Raw genomic sequence first — 26,045 nt, 5'->3', positions numbered from 1 at the left:
GGTGTTTTTTTTCTTTATAGTAACAAATGAATATAATGAATCCCTGCTCTACAGTCCAGAAGAACCAAAAATACTTTTCAGTATTCGAGAACCAATAGCAAACAGGGTTTTCTCAAGCAGTCGTCAGCGTTGTTTCTCCTCAAAGTAAGCATCCAGAGTCCTACTTGTGACTGTCCTTAGCAACCCTCCTTTTAAAATTTTATTTATTTATTTGAGAGGCAAAGTTACAGATAGAGAGGGAAAGACAGAACTGTCTTCCATCCATTGGTTCACTCCCCAAATAGCTGCCGAGGCCGGAGCTGGGCTGATCCGAAGCCAGGAGCCAGGAGCTTCTTCCAGGTCTCCCACGCGGGTGCAGGGGCCCAAGCACTTGGGCCATCTTCCGCTGCATCCCAGGCACATTAGCAGGGAGCTGAGTTGGAAGAGGAGCAGCCAGGACACAATTCAGTGCCCAAATGATATGCTGGCATGGCAGGCAGAAGCGTAGCCTACTCACCACAGTGCTGGCCCCGTCCTCAGCCCTTTTACTCATTGAAAAGCGCACTTGGTTTTAAGACCATATAATTTTATTAAATTCACTCACTCAAACTTAATCTGTCAGGAAAAGTAGAAACTGTGAAAATAATGAGGTATCATGCTAACGTGGCAAAGATGCCGTTCTCTTTCAAACTTATTATGCCATTTTAGATAAACTTAAGGGATATAGCTACATAATTGAGGATATTAACATGTTTTTTATTTAAAAAATGTTTTTCGGTTCTATTTGAAAGGAGGAGTTACAAAGAGAGACGGGTAGAGACAGATATCTTCTATCCACTGGTTCACTACTCAGATGGCCACAAAAGCCAGGGCTGGGCCAGGATGAAGTTAGGAGCCTGGAACTTTATGTGGTGATGTGAGTGAGGGGACCCAAGAACTTGAGCTATCTTCTGTTGCTTTTCCCAGGTTGTTAGCAGGGAGTTGGATTAGAAGTAGAGCAGCAAAGCTCCAACTTGCACTCTTAAGGAATGCCAGCAGGGGGCTGGCACTGTGCCTTGACCTGAAGTGCCAGCATCCCATATGGGCGCTGGTTCAAGACCCGGCTGCTCCACTTCCCATCCAGCTCTATGCCATGGCCTGGGAAAGCAGTAGATGATGGTCCAAATCTTTGAGCCCCTGCACCCTGTGTGGGAGACCCAGAAGAAACTCCTGGCTCCTAGTTTCAGATTGGTGCAGCTCCGGCTATTGCAGCCAATTGGGGAGTGAACCATCGGATGGAAGACACCCCCCCCCCCGCCCACCTCTCTCCCCTCTGTGTATCTCTGACTTTTCAAATAAAAAATAAATAAATCTTTAAAAAAAAAAAAAAAAAGAATGCCAGAATGGCATGCAGTGGCTTAGCCTACCTGTCCACAATGCTGACCCTTTAACTTGGTTTTTTTTTTAAAGTGTCAACACACAGTAAGATCAAATCAATCATTTTAATAGAAAACAGCTTTTTTAAAAAAATATTTATTTATTTGAAAGTCAGAGTTACACAGAGAGGAGAGGCAGAGAGAGGTCTTCCATCCACTGGTTCACTCCCCAATTGGATGCAATGGCCTGAGCTGTGCCGATGCGAAGCCAGGAGCCAGGAGCTTCTTCCGGGTCTCCCATGAGGGTGCAGGGGCCCAAGGACTTGGGCCATCTTCTGCTGCTTTCCTGGGCCATAGCAGAGGGCTGGATGGAAAGTGAGCAGCCGGGTCTTGAACCGGCGCCCATATGGGATGCGGTTGCTTCAGGCCAGGGCATTAAGCCATTGCGCCACAGTACTGACCCCAAAAAGCAACTTTTCACATCAAGTATGGAATAACTGCAGGATAAATATTTCTACAAAACTTGAGTTTTGAGGTATATATTTAGCCTAGCACTTAAGATGCTCTTGTCCCATATCAAAATAGGTGAGTTTCATACCATCTGTGGCTCCTGTCTCCAGCTTGTTGCTAATGCCAACCCTGGGAGGAAGCAGTGATGGCACCAGTGATTGGGTTCCTGCTACCCACAAAGTGGATTCAGTTCCTAGCTCCTGGCCTAGTCTTGGCCACTGAAGGCCTTATGGGGAGTGAACCAGCAGATAGGAGCATCCTCTTTCTGTCTCTTTCTGCCTTTCAAGTACATAAATGAAAATAAAAAACAAACTTAAGTTGTTTAGCGGTAAAATAAACCTTACAGTAGGATTCATTTATTTTTATTTTTCCCTAAAAGTGACCTGCCCTTTCTGTTGGATTTTCTTCAGCCAGTTTTTTTCAGAGGGGAGTATATATCAAAACAAATTTGGTATTTTATAAAGGTTGTTCAATTTTCCAAATGAACAAGAAAACCTATAATTATGAGAAAATGTTGTCTATCTCATGGCAACCAAAACAATAGTTTAATTACAAATGGGTATCTCTGGCTGTATTTTCTTTTTATGAACTTAGAGTTTTTCTTTTTCTAGGAAAGACACTAAAAACTCAGCTTAAAATTCACTTTACTCATTTGTGAGTTAATTTTAATCAACAAGTCTATATTCAGTTTGGCTGAGACTCTAAAATTTTTTTTCTTTTAACATTTAAAAATATTTTGCTTTTTAATGAAAATTATTTCAGAGATAGACAAGGGTACTTCAAAAAATTCATGCAGAATGGAATTAAAAGATAAGTTTATTTTGAAATCATGCATAGTTTTTTCATAATATATATTTTCTATGAATTTTGTATTTAAATATTTGCTATAAATAGAATAGCTTCATGACTAAGGCAGATCAAAAGGCTTTTTAAAATATGTCTTAAAAAGTACTTTAACAATAAAAGATTGAAAATTTGAATGATCAGTTATCAATTCACTAGAGTCAATAACTTCTAATAATTAAAAAATTTTTTAAACAAAAAAGGTAAAATGAGGTTTACAATACCTGTATCCAGCAATGGGCTGATAAAATATATTATACATATTGAGCACTCCTAATCTGAAAATCTGAAATACTGAATGCTCTAGTATTCAACATTTTGTGAGCTTTATGTGAAGCTACAAGTAGAAAATTCCATTACCTGACCTTATGACAGGTTATAGTCAAAATGCAGGCCCACTAAAAATATTGTATAGTGCTAGGTATTTAGCATAGTTGTTAAAGTGATGGTAGAAATGTTTGTGTTTCACATTGAAGTGTGTGGGTTTGATGCCTGGCTGCAGCTCCTGACTTTGTCTTCCTGCTGATCCAGACACTGGGAGTCAGCTATGATGGCTTAGATGATTGGGCTCCTGACTTCTGGCTTCACCTTGGCACAGCCACAGCTCCAGATGTTTGGGAATGAATCAGTGGGTGGGAGCTGTCTTTCTCTATCTCTGTCCCTCTACCTCTCAATTATATAGATTAAGATTAAAAGAAAATAAAAATGATGTAAAATTATCTTTAGGCTACATGTTAACATATAAATGAAACATAAATGAATTTTACATTTATACTAGGTCCTATCCAAGATAACCCATGATGTTTATGCATATATTCCAAAATTAGGAAAAATTTGAAATCTAAAACGGTTCTTGTCCCAAGAGTTTTGGGTAAGGCATACTCAACTTGTACATAAACATTCCTACAAATCATCCAAAAAAAAAAAAAAAAAAAAAAAAAAAGCACAAGTAACCCAATAGAAAAATGGTCAGAAGTCTTAGGCATTTCACAAAAGAGGATATCCTATCCAGATGGTCAGTAATCACAGGAAAGAGGAACTCAGCCTTCTATTTTCTGGGAAATAAAAAAGCTATAAAATGTGATACCATATATAACCATTAGAATAGTTAGAATGCCACTTATTGGCAAGGAGGAGTGACTGGAACTTTCATATACTACTGTTTGGGATGTATAGCTGGGAAAATTGTTAGGCAGTTACCTACCAGATCTGAACATAGCATACACGATGAACCAATAATTCCATTCCAAGGTATAGGACCAATAGAAATTAGTGCATCAAAGACATACTCAAGAATTTGATAGCAGTGCTGTCCCACAATAGCCTAAACTCCAGATGTCTACTAATAGAAGACATGTAAATTTTGGTGTGTTTTTTTTTTTTTTTGACAGGCAGAGTGGACAGAGAGAGAGAGAGACAGAGAGAAAGGTCTTCCTTTTGCCGTTGGTTCACCCTCCAATGGCCACCGCGCTGATCCGATGGCAGGAGCCAGGATCCAGGTGCTTTTCCTGGTCTCCCATGGGGTGCAGGGCCCAAGCACCTGGGCCATCCTCCACTGCACTCCTGGGCCACAGCAGAGAGCTGGCCTGGAAGAGGGGCAACCGGGACAGAATCCGGCACCCCGACCGGGACTAGAACCCGGTGTGCCGGCGCCGCTAGGCGGAGGATTAGCCTATTGAGCCGCGGCGCCGGCCAATTTTGGTGTTTTTAAACAATGGAAGTATTTTCACGCGGCAGTGGAAATGAACACAGTACTACTACATACAATATTGTGGATGAATTTGACAAACATACTATTGCACAAAAGAAGTCACACAGTGCTGTACATATTCTTAAATTTATATAAAGTTTAAGAACAGACAACCCTGTCACTCTGGTGGTACCAGAAATCAGGATATTGTATGTGCTTGGGAAGGACAGAGCGGGGGTAGCAACTGGGAGAGGGCAGTGAGAGGGCTTCTGGCCCTCTGTGTGACACTGACTTGGGTGATACTTAGGAAAGGTGTTCTCTGACTTTACACTCATCATTTGTGCCTCTTCTGTGTATGTGCTGTTCTTAAGTAAAAATTTTACATGAAAATCATAGTCTTGGGGCAGGAGTTGTGTGCACTAGGTTGAGCCTCTGCTTGGGACACCCGCATTCCATATTGAGGTACCTGAGATTGAGTCACACTTTCTGTTCTGATCCAGCTTTCTGCTAATGCAGAACTTGGGAGGCAACAGAGGATGGCTCAAATACTTGGGCCCAGGGGCCCATGTCAGAGACTTGGATTGAGTTATGGGCTCCTGGCTTTAGCCTAGCCCAGCCTTGGGTGTTGTGAGCATTTGGAGAGTAAGCCAGTGAATGGGAGCTAGATATCTGTATCTCTATGACTCTGCCTTTCAAAAATAATTTTTTTTTTTTTTTTTTTTTGGACAGGCAGAGTTAGTGAGAGAGACAGAGAGAAAGGTCTTCCTTCCGTTGTTTCACCCCCAAAATGGCCGCTACGGCCGGCTCGCTGTGCCGATCCGAAGCCAGGAGCCAGGTGCTTCTCCTGGTCTCCCGTGTGGGTGCAGGGCCCAAGCACCTGGGCCATTCTCCACTGCCTTCCTGGGCCACAGCAGAGAGCTGGTCTGGAAGAGGAGCAACCAGGACAGAACCGGCGCCCCAACCGGGACTAGAACCCAGGGTACTGGCGCCGCAGGCAGAGGATTAGCCTAGTGAGCCACGGTGCTAGCCAAAAAAAAAAAAAAAAAAATTTTTTTTTTTTAAGTTAAGGAAAACATTCTTGCTCAACACTTAAAAATACTTGTAAGGGTTGTAACTCAACAGTCAAATGAAAATAGCTTGTGAGTTCCATCAAGTCTGTACTTAATAACTAATAGATATTTGAATGATGCTATTCTGTGCATTTAAATTGAGACTTTTATAATGTACCCAGTGTTGTCATAGTCACTGATTCTCATACTACAGAGGAACTTGATTTTAAAATTCAAGGCTAAATGGCCTGTCAATTTAGATACAAATCCAAGATATTAAACTATTAAGTATGGCTAATAGAAAACTACTGATATTTAAAGAGATATTTCCTTTGGCTTAGGGTTTGTGTTCGTTCTCGTTGTTGGGATGCCTGTATGGTGGTGGATGGAGGAACTTCTTTTGAGTTTAATGATGGTGCAATTGCTTCAATGACAATCAATAAAGAAGATGAGCTTCGAACTGTGCTTCTAGAACAATGAAGGATTTCCTCGGATGGCAGATTTTGATTACTGGAAAAGTATTTTTATTGCAGAAAGAGATTACTAGTCAGAAAGTACATTTTTGGTTATAGTTGAGACTGGTTGCCCCTCTGGGCACAAAGATAACAAAAAAATTGAGGTTTGCATTCTTCGGTTGAATTCAGATGGAAAAGATGTTCATAGTGTAAGAAAATGGATGGACTAAATGGATTAGAATTGGTAACAGTGAAATTTCTATATTGCTTATATTTGGTAACCAAGAGTATTGATATCTCTGAAATTTAGAGGCAGGCTTAAATAAAGTATTGAACATTTAGGATTTGAAATTTAAATGTCCAAGTGTTTTTTTCCTTCCCTTTCTTCTTTTGTGGAATTGGTCAGCTGAAATGCATATCACTTGCTTAGTGCTTATTTTTTATGATACCTAAAAATCAAGATTTTAAAAAGTTTTATGGTGATGGAGAATTTTGATAAAACCTGACATTGACCTAATTGAAACAGGTAAATATGTTTTTATATGTGCTGAGAATTTTCTAATTTCAGAACATATTGATGTTGATACAAGTCTATTGATTTGAAAATTATAGTCATTTTTGAAATTGTTTACAAGTGAATGTTTAATTTGACTCTCATTCTGGTGAATTTCAACAATGCTGGGTGAAATGAATTAGGACAAAATCATGATGCTACAGATATATTTCTTATCCAGTAGCTGTTTAAGGTCAGACAAGTTTTATAAAAAATGGCTTGAGTCCAATAGGTTTCTTCCATCTTTAAAACTCTCTAACATGGATTCAAGGATGAACTAATTATAATTAGACCTATTCTATTAGGAGTTTATAAATTCTTTTAAAAAGTATTTTTAGCTTGTTTTAGAAGTCAGAATGAGAATGAACTTTTTAGTAAACATGTAAAACAGTAGTTTTGGAATTGCCCTACTTAGTGAGATGGTTTTCACTTAGCTAATATTCTAAATTTTCACATAATAGCTTTGTAAGATAAAATGTTACAGCTTTCATTTTCCCTCCATTGTAAGAATTCCTTTATTTTTGGAGGAAATTATTTTTATTGAATTACTGATCTACTTATAATAAGTAATCCTAGAATCTTCACAGAAAGCTCCTAGAAGTATTGCTGCATAATAAAACAGTTGATGTGCTCATGCCATTTACTCAGAGTTGAATGCTTTTTTCATTTGCTGGTGAAAATTTTGTTCAGTTATTGACACATTGCACAACCCCTATGTGCCATGTACTACAATGTAAGGTGCTGGATATACAGTGATGAATGAAACAGACTATCCTTGTAGAATGTGAGTGTAGTTAAGCTTGGAAGTAAATTCTGTGAAAGCTAGAATGTATAGTCAAATTGACTACGTTGAGTTTGCAGACATTGATTGTATTGCTCTTATCAAAAACTTTTAAAATGAATGTTAATGTAGAAAGGCAATTTGGGTTCAGATGTATATCCAGGAGAATGTTTTCTTAATTAAAAGTATCTACATAGACACTCGTTGCAAGGTATTTACCCGGTGCATCAGACAGAAGTAAAAACAGTGTTTTCCCAAGCTGGTTCAAATTTCTGGTTTGACTTTTAAGTGATATATCTATGTAAGATACTTTTTTTTTTAACAAAGTAGTTAAGTTCCACATAAAAGAAACAGGTTTAAAGTACTTTCTTGGGAAAAAAAAATGCCAACTGCATCTTTAATATCTGAAGGCAATCTGATTGTTCAGATGCTACCATAGCGCTGTTAATATGTAACATTAATAGGTAACCTGCTGTGTAAAGTTTTTCATCAGCCAAATTCTGAAGGGTTTTAAAAGTACTGAATGTGTTCCATTTGCAGTCTAACATTTCTTCCACTCTGTGGCGGGGGTTTATTTGTAAGAGAAGAGTTGCAAAAGATTTAGAATAGCAAAAATGTTTTTATGAATGAGTTAACCTTTTTAATGGCAACTATATGTGAATAAAAGTAAACTATTGTTACCTCTTTTCATTTTATTTATTTCCTTAACTCTTGAGGGGTCATATTTGAAAACTGTTTGCCAAAATGTTGTGTTTCAAAAGTCTTGATGTATTGCTCCGTGCTCTGTCAAGTTCATTCACTGCTAATACATGACACAGAATAGAATGATTTGGTATTTTAATCAGAGGGTAAAGTGCTTATCTGGTAAGTGTATTTATATTTATGGCCCCAATACATCATGCATATATCACGTTTTACTAAATATTTAGCCTTCATGTGCAATTTTCATGACTTCATTTTAAAATAAGCAGATAAAGCCAGTTAAAATTTTTATTACAAAATATTCATTTGAGTTGAAAAAGGCATCTAACATAAATCTAAAGTATATTATTGCTCATCCATGAAAGGATTGTCAATTTACAATATAATCACTAAAAAAATTGATTTTAGTTTGCTGATACATTATTTGCATCCTTAAGCTTAAGGATATTGTCTGTGAAGACAGATGTACAAAAACACGATCTCAGGAATAATTGATAACACCTACATAAATAAAGTATGTCAGTGTATGTTTATAGTAAGGGGATAAGATCAAATGTACTGTAGCTGAGCTGAAGTTATTTTTTCAAATATTTTATTCACTTTAACATAAATATTCATGAAGGATTGGGGGTATAACTTGGTGATGACAAGGTTTATTAAGTCTTCTACATCAAAGAAGTTATGACTTTAAGTTTTATGGCTTCAAGACACATTTTTAAGAAAATTACTGACTAAACAGGAGCTAGAGATAGAAAAGATGTTCATCTGAATGTCTTAACTATGGTGATTTTAGTGCTCAAAAAGTATAATTCAGATATCTTGGTATTCATTTTGAAAAATATAAAAATGTCAGCATTTAATATTTAGACTCACTAAAATATAAAACCTCATATTAAAACAAGCCTATAAAGTAAGCTTAGTATAGGCTGTTTGGGCTTTGACCTGTGTTGAGTTAGCCTCTTGATGAAGACAACATTGTGCCTTTCGGTGATGTTCGGCCAGGTAGGGAGGCAAAGAAGAGTGGTAAGGAAAAAGGAAAGTTGGTGTCTTTTTGCTTATTCCAGGGTTAGAGTACCCAGTGAGAAGGGATTTCTTTCTAGTCGCCTAGTTCCTGAACTACTTCTCTTCCTCATGTGTTCTGTACCTTCCTACGTGCTATTACTCAAACACAGAATCTTCTACTTTGTAGATGATCTGTTAAGTGATGAATTACAGTTGCAAGCACAATATTCATGGATAAAAACATTTATAAAATTTACACTTGACCAGAGTGTCCCTACATGTTTCCAACTTTTATTTAGGGTGTGGGGATGGTTAGCAGCATCCTTAGCCTTTACCAGCCAAATGCTAGCCAGAAACACTTCTTGTTACAACCAAAATGGTCTTCAGATGTCACTTGAGGGGCAAAAGTCACCCCTGGTGTGGTTTTGGCTGTTAACAGGTTATGGAAATAGGGACCTGTTAAACATCACTCCAGGGATGACATCAGCAAACTCCAGAAAGTGGAACATAGAACAAAGGATCTAATTTCTTCAGTAAATAAATTGCAAAGAAAGTGAATCCCAAGATTAGTAGAGAATGTCAAGCAATGTGTGGACCATGTTCAGAGCTTGATGGAAATACATTCTTTGAAGTTCATAGATACAATTTTATCTGTTCTCTTTATGTTACTATCATATTAACATGAGAACTGTGTTATGCATTTTTTTGTGACTCTGAGAATCTAATGTATTAATTCCTTAAAAAACAAATCCATGATAAAAAATACTTGAGACAACTAGTCAGTTTTCAACACAAACCTAACAAAGTTTCAGAATTAATTTAGGATTCTTATCTCTTAGAGCTAGATACAGAAACATGTAGGTAATTGTAGATCTGGGTTTTGCTTCACAACAAATACCCTGCATGTGGGGGAAAGGGTGGATGGTTGGAAGATCTTGGATAAAGGGAAACTGGCCATAAATTAATGACTGTTGAAATCAGATTATGAGCCTATACCTGTATTTCACATTTTTCATCCTTGAAAACAAAAGGCATAGTTGTGATAAGGGAAAAGAATCAAAAACTTGATAAGTTCAAAAGGAATTCCTGGAAGACTTCTGGGCATTAAAAATAACTTCAGATAACCGAGTAACGGTAAAATACATGGGATAAGCTGATGAAGTCTATTTAAAATGTATTACTAGTTAGGGCCAGTGTTGTGCTGTAGCAGGTTAAGCCACTGCTTGTGATGTTGTCATCCCATATCCAAGTGCCAGTTCAAGTCCTAGCTACTCTGCTTCTGATGGAACTCCCTGCTAATGTGCCTGGAATGTACAGAAGATAGCCCAAGTGCTTCAACCCCCGCTACCCACGTAGGAGAGCCCAGAAGTTCCAGACTTTGGCTTCAGCCTGTCCCAGCCCCTGCATTGCCATCATCTTGGGAGTGAACCAGCAGCTGGAAGATCTGTTTCTGCCCCTCCCCCTTTCTTCCATTCTTCCTTTAAAACAAGCAAAACCTTAAAAACAAGTGTTATTAGCTGAGAGTACTTGACTTTCACATTAATCACTGAAATTGAAATATTTCATAAATAAGTTACCTGTGGAATTTTAAAAGGATAAGCATGTAAATGGTTACTTCAAGAAATTCATGGAAAATGCACACCATGAATTATGCATAGATCAACATTTTTTGCATCAAAATAAAATCCTTGAATCTCATATCCCATGAACTTTTGAAGTGCCCTCATATGTAGCACCTTTTCAAAGTGCACTGTAATCCATCAGTATGACAAGCATACAAAGTATATGGGTCAACAGGATTATCTCAGGCTCCCTTTAGAAGGGTCTATTCAGAGGCTGTTGAGCACAGGGCAAACCACACTGAATGCTAGCTGATTTTAACCACACTCTTAAGGATAAAAGGATACAACTCAGCACTGACTTTTATAAAAATGTGTTTTATTTTAATACAAGTCTATAAAAGTAGAAATCACATACAAAAATACAGATTACTCTGACATGTTGGCAAACTAGCTTATGGCTGGACTTGAGTTTGAAGTATAGGCACTGTTACTGGGGGCATCTGGAAGTCAACGTCCAACCAGATCCTGTCACCAGCCCTTGTCACTAATCTGTAAACAATAATTTCAAGTAGTATTTAGCACTTTTGAACTACTAAGAAATTGAAGCATACTCATTTCCTGTGTAGCACTACTTTAAAATGTTCTTCCTTAGGTCTGAGCAGATAAGGGCACTTCATACTACTATTTCTAACATTTAAAAAGCTGGATTTAAAAAAGTGAACAGAAATGATGGTTTTTGGCACTTCCATTGCATTTTTCACATATGGGGAGGTCATCTGTTAATTTTTTGTGATTTTCAAGAAGCAGAATTTGATCTTTTTGTTTCTTTGTACCTGTTTTTCAATTTTTGAAATCACTGATTTTTTTTTTCCAACACCTGAGTCTGAACTCTTACGCAGGTGCAAGTAGTGCTTACTGCTCTGAAACGGTATGGCACGTTTCTGCTCTAATGTGTATTTCTGATTTACAGGAACATGCAGTTCTTACAGAACTTTAGGTCCAATAACCTTATAAAGTAGATAGTTTCAAACAAATACTACAAAGGACCATTAGAAAAAAAGACAAAATACGTGATTCCAGAGTAATATAAAAATAATCTCAAGAACCTCAACACTAAAGGAAAATAGCAGACAACTTCAGAATTCTTCCATTGAGCTTTTCAAGAATAGAGACTGGTTAATACCGTTCTAAAAGCAAGTCATTTTAAAAGCAGAACAACTCATATTCACATAATTTGATTACCAAGTTAGAAAACCACAATTATATTTCCTTACCTAATTTAGTATTCTGGGAATTTAGTATCTTAACATTAAAGGATACTTCAAATTAATCTGATGTAGAAAATGTCTCTTGAACTTTCAAATCCTATATTGGTTCTGCATTTCTGGTGAGTTCTATTTTGTTTTTTAAGTTTTAAGGTGAATTACATGGGGCTTTTTTTTTTTTTTTTGTATTAACCTAATTTCAAATCTAAAGGCTGAGTTGAAATGCATTCTTCTTCTTTTTTTTTAATCCCTAAAAGAGATTACCTCAAAGGCTACCATCCCGATTCTGGTCAGCCCATAATACAATTAGCTTATTGTTCTTTCAAGCTACATCTTATAAAGCAATGCTGAAAAATTAAATAGATAAAAAGTTTACCATGTAGACTATAAAAACTGCCGATAGTGATTTTAAAACTTGCTTCTAAATAGACTAACACAAGGGCACTTGAAGAGGTGGCTCAAATTTTGCTCTTTTCAGGTATCTTGAAATTATAGGCTCATTTTCCTAACATTTGAAAAGGCCTACAACTTAGGCTCAGAAGAGCACAGCACTAACAGAAGCTTCTATAGTCTTTTCAGGAAAGCAGTACTTCCCATTTCCCTCTCAAATCGCTAATATACTTGCAGAATGAAGCAAAGGGAAAGCTAAGACTAAAACTAGCTGAGTGCCCCTGCGATTGGGCGTCCTTCCTATTTTCCCTGTTCCAAAGAAGATACTGTATCCTGCAATAAATACTTCATAGACAACTGGGTTTCTGCAGTGTCAGTCGGCATTTGATGCCCCATATCTCCTGGTTCTTTTTGTTGCCAATAGTTGGCCTGGCAATGGTGGTAAAATGGGAGCAATTAATCTGTAGATGAGGAAGGGCTTCCCTTAGCAGTTGGAGGGTTCCGTCTGGCACGATTCCGAAAACTTGTAGTGTTTTTAGCGTGGGAATTTCTCCAAGTTCACTGGAAAGGAAGAAAGAGAAGTTCAGAGTAGCAGTATCTAAGGAGCCACTCTGACTAAACATGTGACCCAATTTTTACAATTTGTATCACAAAGTGCAACTTGAAACTATTTGCAATAAATGACCAGAGAGGAGAGCACAGGGAAATGGCACTGCAAAGCGCAGGCTGTACGGCCTCAGCAGCCTGGCCTGGGGAGACGCACCGGCACACTTGCTTGAATGAGGCTCCTGACAGCCTTAGAAACTGAGGATTACTGAAAATCCGACTGCATTTGCTTCCAGTCTCCATTTTACAGTTACAGGGATCTGTGCATGGGGTAACCGTGCTGTGGGAAAAGACTAACAAGCTCTTGAGGGTTAAAGTCAATGTTTTCCTGTGGCAACACTGAAATGACGCCAGTTACATGCAGTCTGAGCATATGGACATGAGCTTCATTGAAACTAGGCTCTCTCTCTTAGAAGGAGATGTCAGTGGGTTGATTAAAAAAAAAAAAAAGTTTTTATTTTGACAGGCAGAGTGGATAGTGAGAGAGAGAGATCTCAGAGAGAAAGGTCTTCCTTTTGCAGTGGGTTCACCTTCCAATGGCCGCCACGGCTGGCACGCTGATCTGAAGGCAGGAGCTGCTTCTCCTGGTCTCCCATGGGGTGCAGGGCCCAAGCACTTGGGCCATCCTCCACTGCACTCCCGGGCCATAGCAGAGAGCTGGCCTGGAAGGGGGGCAACTGGGACAGAATCCAGCACCCCGACCAGGACTAGAACCCGGTGTGCCGGTGCCGCTAAGTGGAGGATTAGCCTATTGAGCCGCAGCGCCGGCGGATAACTTCTTAATAATGGCTCACCATCACTAAGGCCATCATGTGTGAAGGAACCTACAGTGACTTCCCTAAGATATTTAAGGGTTATATACTTGGGTACACATGGAGAAAAGGGGTGACCAACACGAGTTTGTGGGTGGCAATCTAAATTACTTCTTTTTTTGTCACAGATTTTTGATATTTCACTTTAGGAAAAATAACACTGTTAACTGTGAGATTCTCGTTTACCAAAAAAGGGAGGCTTTCTGCCAGAAATGAATACTTTTTGGTTTTGGTAATGATTCCTCTATGTGCCTAGAAATTCATCTCTCTGATCTGTATTTGCTCCAGGTTGGGACACTCAGTCCAAAGTCTAGGAAAGGGAACATTTATTCTAGAATGTCAACAAAATCCCAAGAAACACATCCATGACCTAAGAGTTAAAAGTATATTTTCACTGTCAATAATTACTTTAAAAAAAACTTTCTTTATAATAACTGTCACCTGGCCTCCAATCAGTCTCCCTTCCAAGCTTATCTCAGATTATGTCATTCACCTGGCCCAAAACCTTTTATGTTCAACTGATCTTAGCATCTTTTATGTTTAATCTGTTCCCCTAGTCTTCCTACTCAAAGTATTTATTCTACATTCCACAAAATCTCTGAAATACCCAAGCTGTTTGATATATGTCATCCAGTACAAAATGATGGATAATTTAGAAGACAAAAGCACTATCAAAATACATATTCTTGTTATTCATGGGACAAGAGGATCTGGAAGTCAGAACAAAAGAAAGGAAAACTGAATCATTTCTGGCCTTAAACTAATATTTGGAATGTGGAAACAAAGAGTGTAAGAGAAAGTTTACAATACAGCGATTATAAGATGACAGCAATCCCGCTCCAACCTCAAATCCCTCTTATGTGAAATTTGAGTAGAGGAGAACCATGGAATAACTGAGAATTCATGTTCTGAGATATCCAAACCAGCCAGATAGTGAGTCACTCTGCAGTGGATAATATTTAGAAGGAGAAACGAAGTGGGATAAGAAAAGGAGGGATGGCAGATGGCAGAGGGGGAAGTGTTCTTGCAAGTGCATCAGGAATAAGATCTAGTGAGGAAGGAAATCACAGCTGACTCTCAGAGCACGCTGGGTGTTAAATGGCAGTGAGGAGCTGTGTAATATGGGTGATGGATAAAGGATCAGTTACCCAGTCAAAAATCCAGAAAGCCTTTAAAATTTGTAGGAGACAACACGACCAAAATGCCACTTGGTATGTACATTATCTAATGACCCAGCAGGATTTGTAAGCATGTCTGAAACTCCAATGGAAGAGAGTGAAAAAGAAGTAAATAGAAGTGAATAGTTTAGGGCAGTTATTTCTCATTTAAGAAGTATAAATGGATTCAGATGTATTATTTTTAATAAAGGGATCACATAAACAAGAATAGTGTCTGCAAATACTAGCTGATAAATCAGAAAGGGAGAGAATGATCCAACATGGGAAGTGAGATACACAGCAGACCCATAGAATGGCAGATGTCCTAAACAGCACTCTGGCCTCAGAATCAGCCCTTAAGGCATGCAGATCCGGCTGAAATGCCCATGAGAGTATTTCAGGCATGGAAAGCCAAGACACTCTGGGGGGAAAAAAAAACCTAAATGAAAGATCTCCACGAGTGAGATCCCAGTGGAAAGAATGGGTCATCAAAGAAGGAGGTACCTTTCTCTGAAGGTACCTCCAGAGTACCTTCAGAGTACCTCTCTCTCCACTTTGACCATGGCCTTGTCTAAAAATGATCAGAGTCAGTGAACTCAGGGGGCTTCCATAGCCTTTGCAGCTCATGACAAGAGCCTAGGATGATTACTGATGCCATAAACAAGAGTGTCAATTTGTTAAGTCAACAACAGGAGTCACTGTGCACTTAATCCTCATGTAGGATCTTTGTCCTTAGTGTGCTGTACATTGAGATTTAATGCTATAACGAGTACTCAAACAGTATATTTCACTTTGTGTTTCTATGGGGGTACAACTGTTGAAATCTTTACTTAATGCATACTAAACTGATCTTCTGTAAAAAAAAAAAAAAATCAATTCCCAACTTGACTCTCACTGGGATTAAACATGACAATAGGTCTGATCTGATTTCATCATCATTTAAAAAATCATCTATTATTTTTCACTTTATGTTTCTGTGTGGGAGCAAACTGTTGAAATCTTTACTTAATGTATACTAAACTGATCTTCTGTATATTAAGAGAATCGAAAATGAATCTTGATGTGAATGGAAGGGGAGAGGGAGTGGGAAAGGGGAGGGTTGCGGGTGGGAGGGACGGTATGGGGGGGAAGCCATTGTAATCCATAAGCTGTACTTTGGAAATTTATATTCATTAAATAAAAGTTTAAAAAAAAAGATATTTATAAACTTACAGGTCTACTTCCTACTTCATCTACATGAGCCCATTTCCTTATAAAATCTGAAATGCCTCAACGACAGATTTTCCTACCAAGGCATTTTTAAGTCTCCTAATCTCTGATCAGGTTACTGTCTCAGCTTAGGTTTCTTACTTGCATGAGAAACAGAATAATTGGAAGAAATTTTAGACGTGAAGAATAGGACCAGTTTAGGAGTAAGAGGCTAAACAGAAGGGATAGGTCTCGGGAAGAAAAGCCTAGGGAGTGCAGTGGAAGATGGCCCAAGTGCTTGGGCCCTGCACCCCATGGGAGACCAGGATAAGTACCTGGCTCCTGCCATCGCCAGCCGCAGCGCGCTGGCCACGGCGGCCATTGGGGGGTGAACCAACGGCAAAGGAAGACCTTTCTCTTTCTCTCTCTCTCACTGTCCACTCTGCCTGTCCAAAAAAAAAAAAAAAAGCCTAGTTTCTCAAGTACTTTAAAATACTAATACAGGAGACAGATACTCAAATTCTATTTTCCTACTTCTAAAGGTGATGAACAGCCTTGAGTTCTTTAGCATAGATGGCTCTCTGGAAATTGTTTTTGAGACATCCTGGAATTTTTACTATGAATTTTTAATGTATCAGCCAGAATGACTTAAGGATAAGCCTCTAAGAAACTCAAATCAAGGATTCAGGATGTAAATTGTTATACTACTAACATAATGGCTAAAAAAACACAGCTTTAAGTTCAAAGACAGCATTTTCTTGTACTCACTTTATTCTGATGGTCTGACTTGCAACTAGCTGGACGCCTAATGCTCCTGTTTTTAAGATAAGACTTTCAGTAATAATAATGCAATGAAGATTCTCACCCAGGTCTGTAACTTCAGACCCACACTCTTCATCACCAATGCACACTGCCTTCAGGGAATACTACTATTATCCCACTGGATAAAAAAATAAACATGGGGGCCGGTGCTGTGGTGTAGTAGGTTAAGCATCCACCTGCAATGCTGGCATCCCATATGGGTGCTGGTTCTGGTCCTGGCTGCTCCACTTCCAATCCAGCTCCCTACTGATGACCTGGGAAAGCAGTGGAAGATGGCCCAAGTCCTTGGGCCCCTGCACCCACGTGGGAGACCCGGAAGAAGCTCCTGGTTCCTGGCTTCAGCTTGGTGGAGCTCCAGCCATTGTGGCCATTTTGGGAGGGAAACAGCGGTTGGAAGACCTCTCCCTCTGTCTGTCTGTATCTATGCCTCTCGAGTAAATGAGTAAATTTTTAAAAAAATTAATGTGAGGGCTCACAGCATTTCCCCTTCACCTCTGCTTGAGGAAAAGCATTTGGAGGATTACCTGCTTAGCCTCTTTCTTTCTGCAGAGAAGGAGCTAAAGCACACCTGGATAGATTCTCCTGAGAAAAGCAACCACAGAATTATCACCACAGTCTCCAGGGGGCTGCAGTGGCAAAGAAACTGGTGCCCAGATGGCAAGGACTAGAAGAATGGATAACAGAAAAACCTTTTTGGGCAGACACTAGAAGAATCCTATGAGTTTTGCATGCTACAAAATGCTGCAGGCATTTTAATAAGAGATCCATGTCTATTAATTTATATCCCAAAATTTGAGAACCATGCAAGGAAAGACTGGCAGGCCCTGAGTTTCAAGATTAACTAAAATGATTAAGTAAAACAGAATTGTTAAGATTTTTTTATTTTACCAGTTGACCCTCTGCAGCTGATATGTCTGATTTATATATTAATTCCAAACCAGTAATTCAATAACTAAATTCATTCTTTGTTCAGATTCACCACCGCTGGGTATGAAACTGAAGTGAAATTGCTTTCATTTGGGCAGTAAGTTAAATGAGTTCTGCAGCCACCCGGCCAAGTCTAAGCTACTGACCTCTTGTGGCTCTTAGTAAAACTGCGATATTTGGCATTAGGAAGCCTTTTCCAGCTTTCTGGGATGAAATAGGGGAAACTTTAAAAAAAAAAAAAAAAGGCAGATGATATACCCAAGATGATTTCTGCATCTGTCCAGGAGATCTAGGATCTAAACTGAGCTCCCTAATCACCACTGCATCTGGATAAGGCACTTAATCCGCCCCCCGCCCCCCCAACCTCATTCAAAAAAGCATCCGATTCTCAGGATCCAGTCTACCAACATGCTTTTATTCTAGCAACTCCTGACCATCCAGACATTCATCACCAGATTACAGAACTTTTTTTCTAAACACAGACTCTGGAATCAATTGAGATTGATTTGAAAAATTAGGAAATAAAAATAACAAGAAACCCATCCACACTGAGTTTGTCTTCCTAACTACACTGAATACATCGGAGACAAAGAATATCTTGTACCTCTTTCGTGAGTCTTCTCAGGCACAAGCATGCGATTTCTAGCACACAAAACTGCTGACAGCTAAATTGAAATATGCGTTTAGTGACAACTTCACCAAACATTTTGAGGAGGAAGTCTGCCCTGGTCTTTTCATTTTCCTGATTACTCTTAGCCAATTTGTGGTATACTACTATTAGTGTTTAAGTTTTCAATCTCTGCTACTTCTAAAACAGATTTCCCACCAACTGGTATCTCCGTTGGGCGCTGCCTTCTCTTAGCAATAAAAATAAAATATACTTACAGTAAAGTTTCAGGTATTATATCATAGCATCGACTGAGTGAGAGGTGTTGGAGGTAGTTGAGCTGGTGAAATTCCGGAAAGCAGTCATTCTTTAGCATGATGCTGTCACTGAAACACACCAAAAGAAAAAGTAATCACAACCTCCCATCCGTCTTAGATGGAGATGGAAACAGTTTACTGCTTCGTTCCTTCAATTCAGCATTAAGATCCTTTCCCCCACTCAATAAGCAATGAAGATCTTCCAACTTTTGATCTCGAATAAGCAAACAAAACAATACCTTAAGTCTAGGTGGACAAGATTGGGGCATCTTCTAACTAGGGTAGAGACATCTAGGAAAAACAAACACACACGATGGTCACTATTACAAGAGAAATAAGACCAGGATATTTGCCATGACTGCTCTCCTTTGCTACTGCGCAGGGAGTTTGAGACAACACACCTATGGTCATGCACTATTAGAAAAAACAAATGAGCATCCAGGCACACAAAATGTTCTACCAAGAAAATCTGAGAGAATCACCTGGAAAACTACTTGAAGTGAAAAGAGACCCATGTAAAATGTTAACACAATCCAGTGTTTATGTATTTATCAGCAATGGCTGGCTGGAAAAACAAAAGGAAAAAGAATCCCACTCACAATGGCAAAAGTCGAAACCATACAACCATATACATGAACATACAATGATGATAAAGGTGGCTCTTCAAGTCAATGAAGGAAATCATAGATTATTAAAAAATCAACATTGCTACAACAACTGGAAAAAATTGCTTCTCCAACTCTAGTAATATATCCAAATAAAAGTTGTAAATGCAAAAACAAAAGAGTAATACTTTAATACATTCTGGGATATGTAGGGTATTTCTAAACCTAGATGAAAATACAGAAAGAACAACACTTATAACTGTCTACATAAAAATTTTTTAAACTTGGGGCCACTGTTGTGGCGTAGCGGGTAAAGCTGCTGCCTATGATGCCAGCATCCCATATGGGGTAATGGTTTGTGTCCTGGCTGCTCTACTTCCAGCAACTGCTCTGCTCCCAGCTGACTGTGCCTAGGAGGGCGGTGGATGACTCAGGTCCTTGGGCTCCTGCCACCCACGTAGGAGACCCAGAAGATGCTCCTGGCTTCAGATTGGCCCAGCTCTGGCCATTGAGGCCATCTGGGGAGTGAACCAGAGGGTGGAGGATTTCTCTCTCACTCTCTGTCTCTCCCTCTCTCTCTCTAACTCTACCTTTCAAATAAACATAAGTAAATCTTTAAAAAACCGTTTTTAAAACTAGCATGTTAAAGCAAATTACAGAAGTATCAGAAAACTGAGAAGTAATGTTTTCAACATACACTAAACAGAATTTAATAGTCATTTACTTACAAAGAGTAAAAAAGATAAAATATGCAAAGAATATAAACAGGTAATTTGTAAAACAAATAAAAATGGAGCAGTAAATACTAAATAAAATTAGAAATATTGCTTTTTGTGGTGAAATAAAAAAATACTATAATATCCCACATTGATGAAATATAATAGAGCAGGTTCCCTCACATGCTATAAGCAGATACTTAATTTTATGTGCAGCCTTTCAGGAGGCTGAACTATTTTTTAAAATTTGAGTGGCAGAGTGACAGAAACAAACAAACAGAAAGCCGGAGAGAGCTCTCATCCCTTGGTTAACTTTCTAAATGCGTATAGTGGAGCCAGAAGCTGGGAACCTAACCCAGGTATTGCACACGGTGGCAGGGAGCCAATTATCTGTCACTACCTGTTGTCTCCCAAGGTCTGCACTACCAGCAAGCAGGGTCAAGGAGCTGGAACTGAGACTCGAACCCAGGTACTCCAGTATGAGATAGAGGCATCTTAACTGGTGTTTTAACCATTAGGCCTTACAATATCTCCTAATTTTATTTTTTTTAATAGTGATCTGATTTTTTTTAAGCTTTCAAGTATTACACACTTCACTCTCTGGTCCAATAATTCTATTTTTAGAAAAATACAGATGTACATGAACATATTCTTCACAGCAACAGCACTTCTCCAATTAGCTTAATATGTTAACCCTATCCATTACATAGAATACAATGGTAATAGTTGTTGGTAAAAAGCTTTTCAATAATATCTTTTCAATAACACTTTATGACATGAAAAATATATAATATCATATAATAAATATCACAGTGATTTTTATATCACTAGTATATACACAAATATAATAATAAATATCACACAGTGAGACTGGAACAAAATAATTACAATATATCATAATCTCAGTTTAGTCAAAACATATGTACATAAATCCACATTTACAAACCAGGTCACATACAAAAAGAAAGGGAGAAAATGGGCTGGTGAGGTGCAGTGGCTGAAGCAACCACTTGCAACACTGGCATCCCATTTCAGAGTGTGGGTTCTAATCTCGGCTGCTCTGCTTCCCATCCAGCTTCCTGCTCATTCACTTAGAGAAACAATGGAGCATGGCCTAAGTACTTGGGCCCTGCTACCCAACTGAGAGGACTAGATGGAGTTCCCAGTTCCTGGTTTCAGTATGGATCTCAAATGGCTATAGAAGGCATTTGAAGAGTGAACCAGTGAATGGATCTGTTACTTATCACTCTGCCTTTTAAATAAATAAACAAATCTTAAAAAAAAAAAAAAAGAAAAGAAAAACAAGGCAAAAAGGAAATATACCAAAATGATAATCACTATATCAGAAGTTTGGAATTATAGATAACTTTTCAGCATTTGGAAGTCACATGAGCTACTCAGTCATCAGAAAAATCAATCAATAAATGTTATTTACTTAAAACAAAAGATATGTCTCATGATTACTTGAGGTTTTGGGGCCGGCGCTGTGGCACAGCGGGTTAATGCCCTGGCCTGAAGTGCCTACATCCCACATGGGCACCGGTTCTAGTCCCGGCTGCTCCTCTTCTGATCCAGCTCTCTGCTATGGCCTGGGGAAGCAGTAGAAGATGGCCCAAGTCCTTGGGCCCCCACACCCACATGGGAGACCCAGAAGAAGCTCCTGGCTCCTGGCTTCGGATTGGCACAGCTCCGGCCATTGCAGCCATCTGGGGAGTGAACCAGTGGATGGAAGACCTCTCTCTCTGTCTCTACCTCTCTCTGTAACTCTTGCAAATAACAAAAACAAACAAACAAAAAACCCTTGAGGTTTTATTTTCCTTCTTACAGCTCTATCTCTTCTCCTCTAACTTCTAGATCTGCATTTTCAACTCTCTCTTCAACATACCTACTTGGATACAAGATTGACATCCAAACTGCTATCTAAAATCAACTCATACTCAACTTTGCTGCTACATCTGCTCCTTCCCTAATGTCTTTCCTATCTGAGAAAGTGGTAACTCTTGGATCCAGTTGCTTAGGCTCAAACTTTCAGAAGCACATTTGGCTGTTTTTCTCACTTCCCACATCCAATCTGCCACCAAATTCCCATTAGGTCAGTTTTCCAAATATGCCCCAAATCTCATCATTTCTTAGCACCTCAAATGTTACCACCCCAGTCTCCCGACTGGCCTCCCTGCTTCATACTTTCCCAGCGTAGCATCACAGTGAGCCTTTTAAGGTGCTAAATCACACTGCTCTATTCAAAATATTCCAGAGGCTTCCCATCTCTGAAAAAACTCAAAACTTTGGCCTTGGTTTAGAAAGCTTGGCTGTTTCACCTCCCTTTATTATGCTCTTTGTTCCCACTCATACACTGGTTTCCATATGAAGGCCTTTGCTTTCGCACTTTTGTTCTAGAATATTCTGACATGCCTATATGGATTCTTCCTTTACTGTATCAGGTCTCTTCTCAAGGATCGCCACCTTACAGAGGCCTTCTCTGACCATTCCATCTAAACCCAAGTTCTCTGTGTGCCACATTCTACCGCTCACTCTGCTTTCTTTTTCCTCCTTGCAGTTTCACCTCTTCTTTTATAACATTTAGGACATTTGTTCATTGTCTGGCTCCCCCACTGGATTGTCAGCTTTGCAAGGTTGACTTTCTCTGTTCTGGTCAAGGCCACATCTCCCAAGTCTGGAACGGAGGTTCATGCATTTTAAGAACACAATAAACATCTGTTCAATGATTGACCAAAAAGTGAAGGCCAGCACCATGTAATCTTGAGTGGTTTTAATCATCTAGCCTGCCAGCCAGCCATCAGTAAAAGTGGACACAATCTCACTCTGACACCACTGCAGAAAGAACTAATCTCTGGGGGATAAAACTGGTTAAACCTCCTCCTCCAGCCCTGATTTAGGCCCCATCCCCCCTTGGTGTTAGCAGGCTGTGGTCCCTGCTGATAGTCCTTCTTCGTGACCTCCCCCCTACCTCCCCCAACACACACACACACACCTTCATTTCACCCAACAATAGATCCACTTTAGGTAGAAGGAATCTTACAACCCAAGTAATCCAACCTTTATTTCAGAGGAGAGGCAATTTCTGCTGGAGAAATTGAGGTCAAATCTAAGGCCAAAGCCAATGCCACTAAGACCTGGCTCAGTGCCTATCTACTGATGAGGGGAGAGCCAGTAATAGTAACAGCCAACAAGAAATAAAACTCTCATCTTACTATGTTGTCAAGAACTATTCAGAAGCGGGCCCAGTGGCGCAGCAGGTAAAGCTGTCACCTGCAGTGCTGGCATCCCATATGGGTGCCGGTTTGATCCCAGCTGCTCCACTTCTGATCTAGCTCTCTGTTATGGCCTGAGAAAGCAACAGAAGATAGGCCAAATGCTTTGCCTCTGTACTCTCATTGGAGACCCCGAACACACTCCTGATTCCTGGCTCTGTTCGGTTCAGCTCTGGCCTTTGTGGCCATTTGGGGAGTGAACCAGTGGATGAAAGACCTTTTCTCTCTGTCTCTCCTCTGTCTGCAACTCTACCTCTCATACAAATAAATAAAATCTTTAAAAAAAATAATACTTTTGTATAAGAAAATGACTGGCAAGATGTTAACTTATTAGTAATTTGTTTTCCTTTGCATTTTTTCTATGTTTTACCTAGCACTGTTGAATACTACTACAGTCAAAATTAAAAACAATATTAAAAGGGTAAAGAAAAAACATAGAACAGAGATATTGTGCAAAGAGGGAGCAATAAGAAATCAAGATACGAATGTTACTTTTAACATATCTCTAAAGAAAATGCTCCCTTTATCTGAAAACGCAGGCCTTTGAAGTGGTAATAATCCTGCTACTCATGAAAGTCTACTTATTATCTATAGCCTGATATCTTATCAGAGGACACACGTCCTGGAGAAGTTTCTTTTAGATTTATTTTTTTTTTTTTTGAAAGAGCGTTAGAGAGAGGTAGAGATAGAGAGAGGTCTTCCATCCACTGGTTCACTTGCTAAATGGCTGAAACAGCTGGAGCTGAGTGAATCCAAAGCCAGGAGCTTCTTCTGGGTCTCCCATGTGGGTGTAGGGCTCAAGGCCTAGGGCCATCCTCCACTGATTTCCCAAGCCATGGCAGAGAGCTGGATTGGAAGTGGTACAGCCAGGACTCAAACCAGTGCCCATACGGGATGCCAGCACTGCAGGCCAGGGCTTTAACACTCCGTGCCAAAGCACCAGCCCTGAGAAGTGTTTTTCAAATACTAATTAATTTTTCAGAGTTCTGTTGTGGTTTGGCCTAGCGTTAAGACAACTTATGTTCCATGTCAGAGTGCCTGGGTTTGGTCCCGAATTCCAGCTCCTGACTCCAGCTTCCTGCTAATGCAGACTCTGGGAGGCAGCAGTGACTGCATTCCTGCTACCCATGTGGGAAATCCAGACTGAGTTCCTGATTCCCAGCTCTGGCCCCAGCGAGGGGCCTTTGTGGGCATTTGGGAGAATAAACTGGCAGACGGGAGCTCTATCTGCCTCTATCTTTCTGTTTCCCTTTGTTTCTTGAATCTATCAATTTTTAAAAATTAAAAAACTAAAGATAATTCTGTAATTTGATTCAAATCTTTTAACCATAATAAAAATCATAATAAATAAAATACGTACACTCAACTGAGCTGGAACCAACATTAAGACATCAAGATACGGCTGATGTCTATTGCTAGTTTAACCTAGTTTTCGTGCAATCCACAGACTGCAGGTGAGCCTGAGACTGCAGTTGAAGCTGTTAAAAAATTGCCATTTGCCATCACTTATCTTTGCAAATCAAGTTTTTCTTGGTATTATACAAATAAACAAAGCATAATCCAATGTTGAGGTTTATGAGGACTACAAATGTGAGCCACCGCCTTTGACTTTAAATGTCTGTTCATTCACACAGCCTCAGTGCTCTCAGACTGAATTCAAAAGTAAAAGTTATGCATATGAACTCACTTATTGCCACTATGACATCTGGACCAGGTGTGTGTGTGTGTGTTTCTGCTATCCTGCGCGTTGTTCTGCAATACCCCTGGCTTCTACTCACTGCATGTCACCAGCACCCCTTTAGCCATCTCCGTCAAAATGTCTCCAGGGCAGGTGTTTATCCTAGTGGTCGACACCCATGGTCACATCAGAGTACACGGTTTGAGTCCCAGCTCCAATTCCTGATTCCACCCGGGGAGTCAGCAGTGAAGTCTGCAGTAATAGGACTGCTGCCACCCATGTGGGAGAGCTAGATGAGTCCCAGCCCGCAGCTTCAGCCTGGTCAGGCTTGGCTTCACCTAACACTGGTGATCAGCAGCTACCTCATCTAAACTAGGGAACCGTATGCGCAGGGGATTAAACGAGGCAACGTATGTAGAACGCTTTAGAGAGGCTCAGCAAATCAGATCAACTACTGTTGTTGTTAAGGCCCCAAGAGGCTCAGGCTTGGGAGTTCTAACCTGACTTTTGGAGATTCTTTCGGTAGCCACTAAGATTCAGCTGGGTGATGGTCTCTGAGACATGCGCCACAGCCACCTGCACGTGCTTCTCAGTGAAGTCATAGCACCAGGAGAGGTTCAGCTCATCCAGTCTGCACAGAAGATGGGGGAGAAGGAGGATAAGAAACCATCACACAGCAGTGAGTTTTTTGCAGGCTGCACATAAAATACAAAGCCAGAGATTCCCTACCATTCTGTGCAGTCACCTGCCCCCCAAGCAGCTACTGCCTTTCCCCCCTTCACATACACCCCTGCCCCACTGGCTCCCCAAAGTTGTCAGGGGATCTGAGCACAGGCCTTAGTGGATGCTGCCCCCTTCTGGAGACTGAGGGGAGCACTCTCTTCTGATGGTTCATACCTCCTTCCAAGAATGCAGGCAGAAATTCTAGTCTGTAAGTTTTATCACCTGAGAGGTTTTAAAACACTGATAGAGGGGTGGGCTTTGTGGTTCAGCAGGTTAAGCTGTCGCTTGGGACAAATGCATCCCATATCAAAATCAAGTCCCACTTCTGTTTTTGATCCAGCTTCCTACTAATGCATACTGGGAGGCAGCAGGTGATGGCTCAACTATACCATCCACATGGAAGACCTGGAAGAGTCTTGAGTTCCTGGCTTCTGGCTTTGGCTCAAGAAGTTGAGTCATTACCTCCAAAAGGAAGACTG

General features: G+C 39.9%; 2 protein-coding genes across 19 annotated transcripts in view; one reads left to right on the top strand and one right to left on the bottom strand.

Moving 5' to 3' along the window:
- The window catches only part of SKP2 (S-phase kinase associated protein 2), a 62,197-nt gene that overhangs the window by 15,976 nt on the left and 20,176 nt on the right, over positions 1-26,045 (bottom strand). For 3 of the 10 annotated variants that reach the window (XM_051853834.3, XM_089312732.1, XM_089312730.1), the window contains exons 7-9: positions 25,344-25,474; positions 18,812-18,863; positions 18,534-18,641 (exon numbers count right to left, since the gene is read on the bottom strand). In XM_051853834.3, coding sequence (XP_051709794.1) covers positions 18,534-18,641; positions 18,812-18,863; positions 25,344-25,474 — 291 coding nt within the window. Of the gene's footprint in view, positions 1-10,836; positions 12,698-16,667; positions 16,714-17,245; positions 17,304-17,794; positions 17,873-18,533; positions 18,642-18,811; positions 18,893-19,054; positions 19,138-25,343; positions 25,475-26,045 lie in introns of those variants that run through there. The other 7 variants (XR_016220128.1, XR_016220130.1, XM_089312728.1 and 4 more) reach the window with 7 other exon arrangements.
- NADK2 (NAD kinase 2, mitochondrial) overlaps positions 1-26,045 on the top strand; it is an 84,948-nt gene that overhangs the window by 45,195 nt on the left and 13,708 nt on the right. For 4 of the 9 annotated variants that reach the window (XM_089312727.1, XM_089312726.1, XM_089312725.1 and 1 more), the window contains one exon: positions 21-144. In XM_089312727.1, coding sequence (XP_089168853.1) covers positions 21-144 — 124 coding nt within the window. Of the gene's footprint in view, positions 1-20; positions 145-5,767; positions 7,896-26,045 lie in introns of those variants that run through there. The other 5 variants (XM_070056640.2, XM_051853831.3, XM_051853830.3 and 2 more) reach the window with 2 other exon arrangements.

The sequence above is a fragment of the Oryctolagus cuniculus genome, chromosome 14 (assembly GCF_051225735.1).
Source record: "Oryctolagus cuniculus isolate XC-2025 breed Fujian yellow rabbit chromosome 14, ASM5122573v1, whole genome shotgun sequence".
Taxonomy (NCBI): domain Eukaryota; kingdom Metazoa; phylum Chordata; class Mammalia; order Lagomorpha; family Leporidae; genus Oryctolagus; species Oryctolagus cuniculus.
This window is presented reverse-complemented; position numbering and strand designations above follow the sequence as displayed.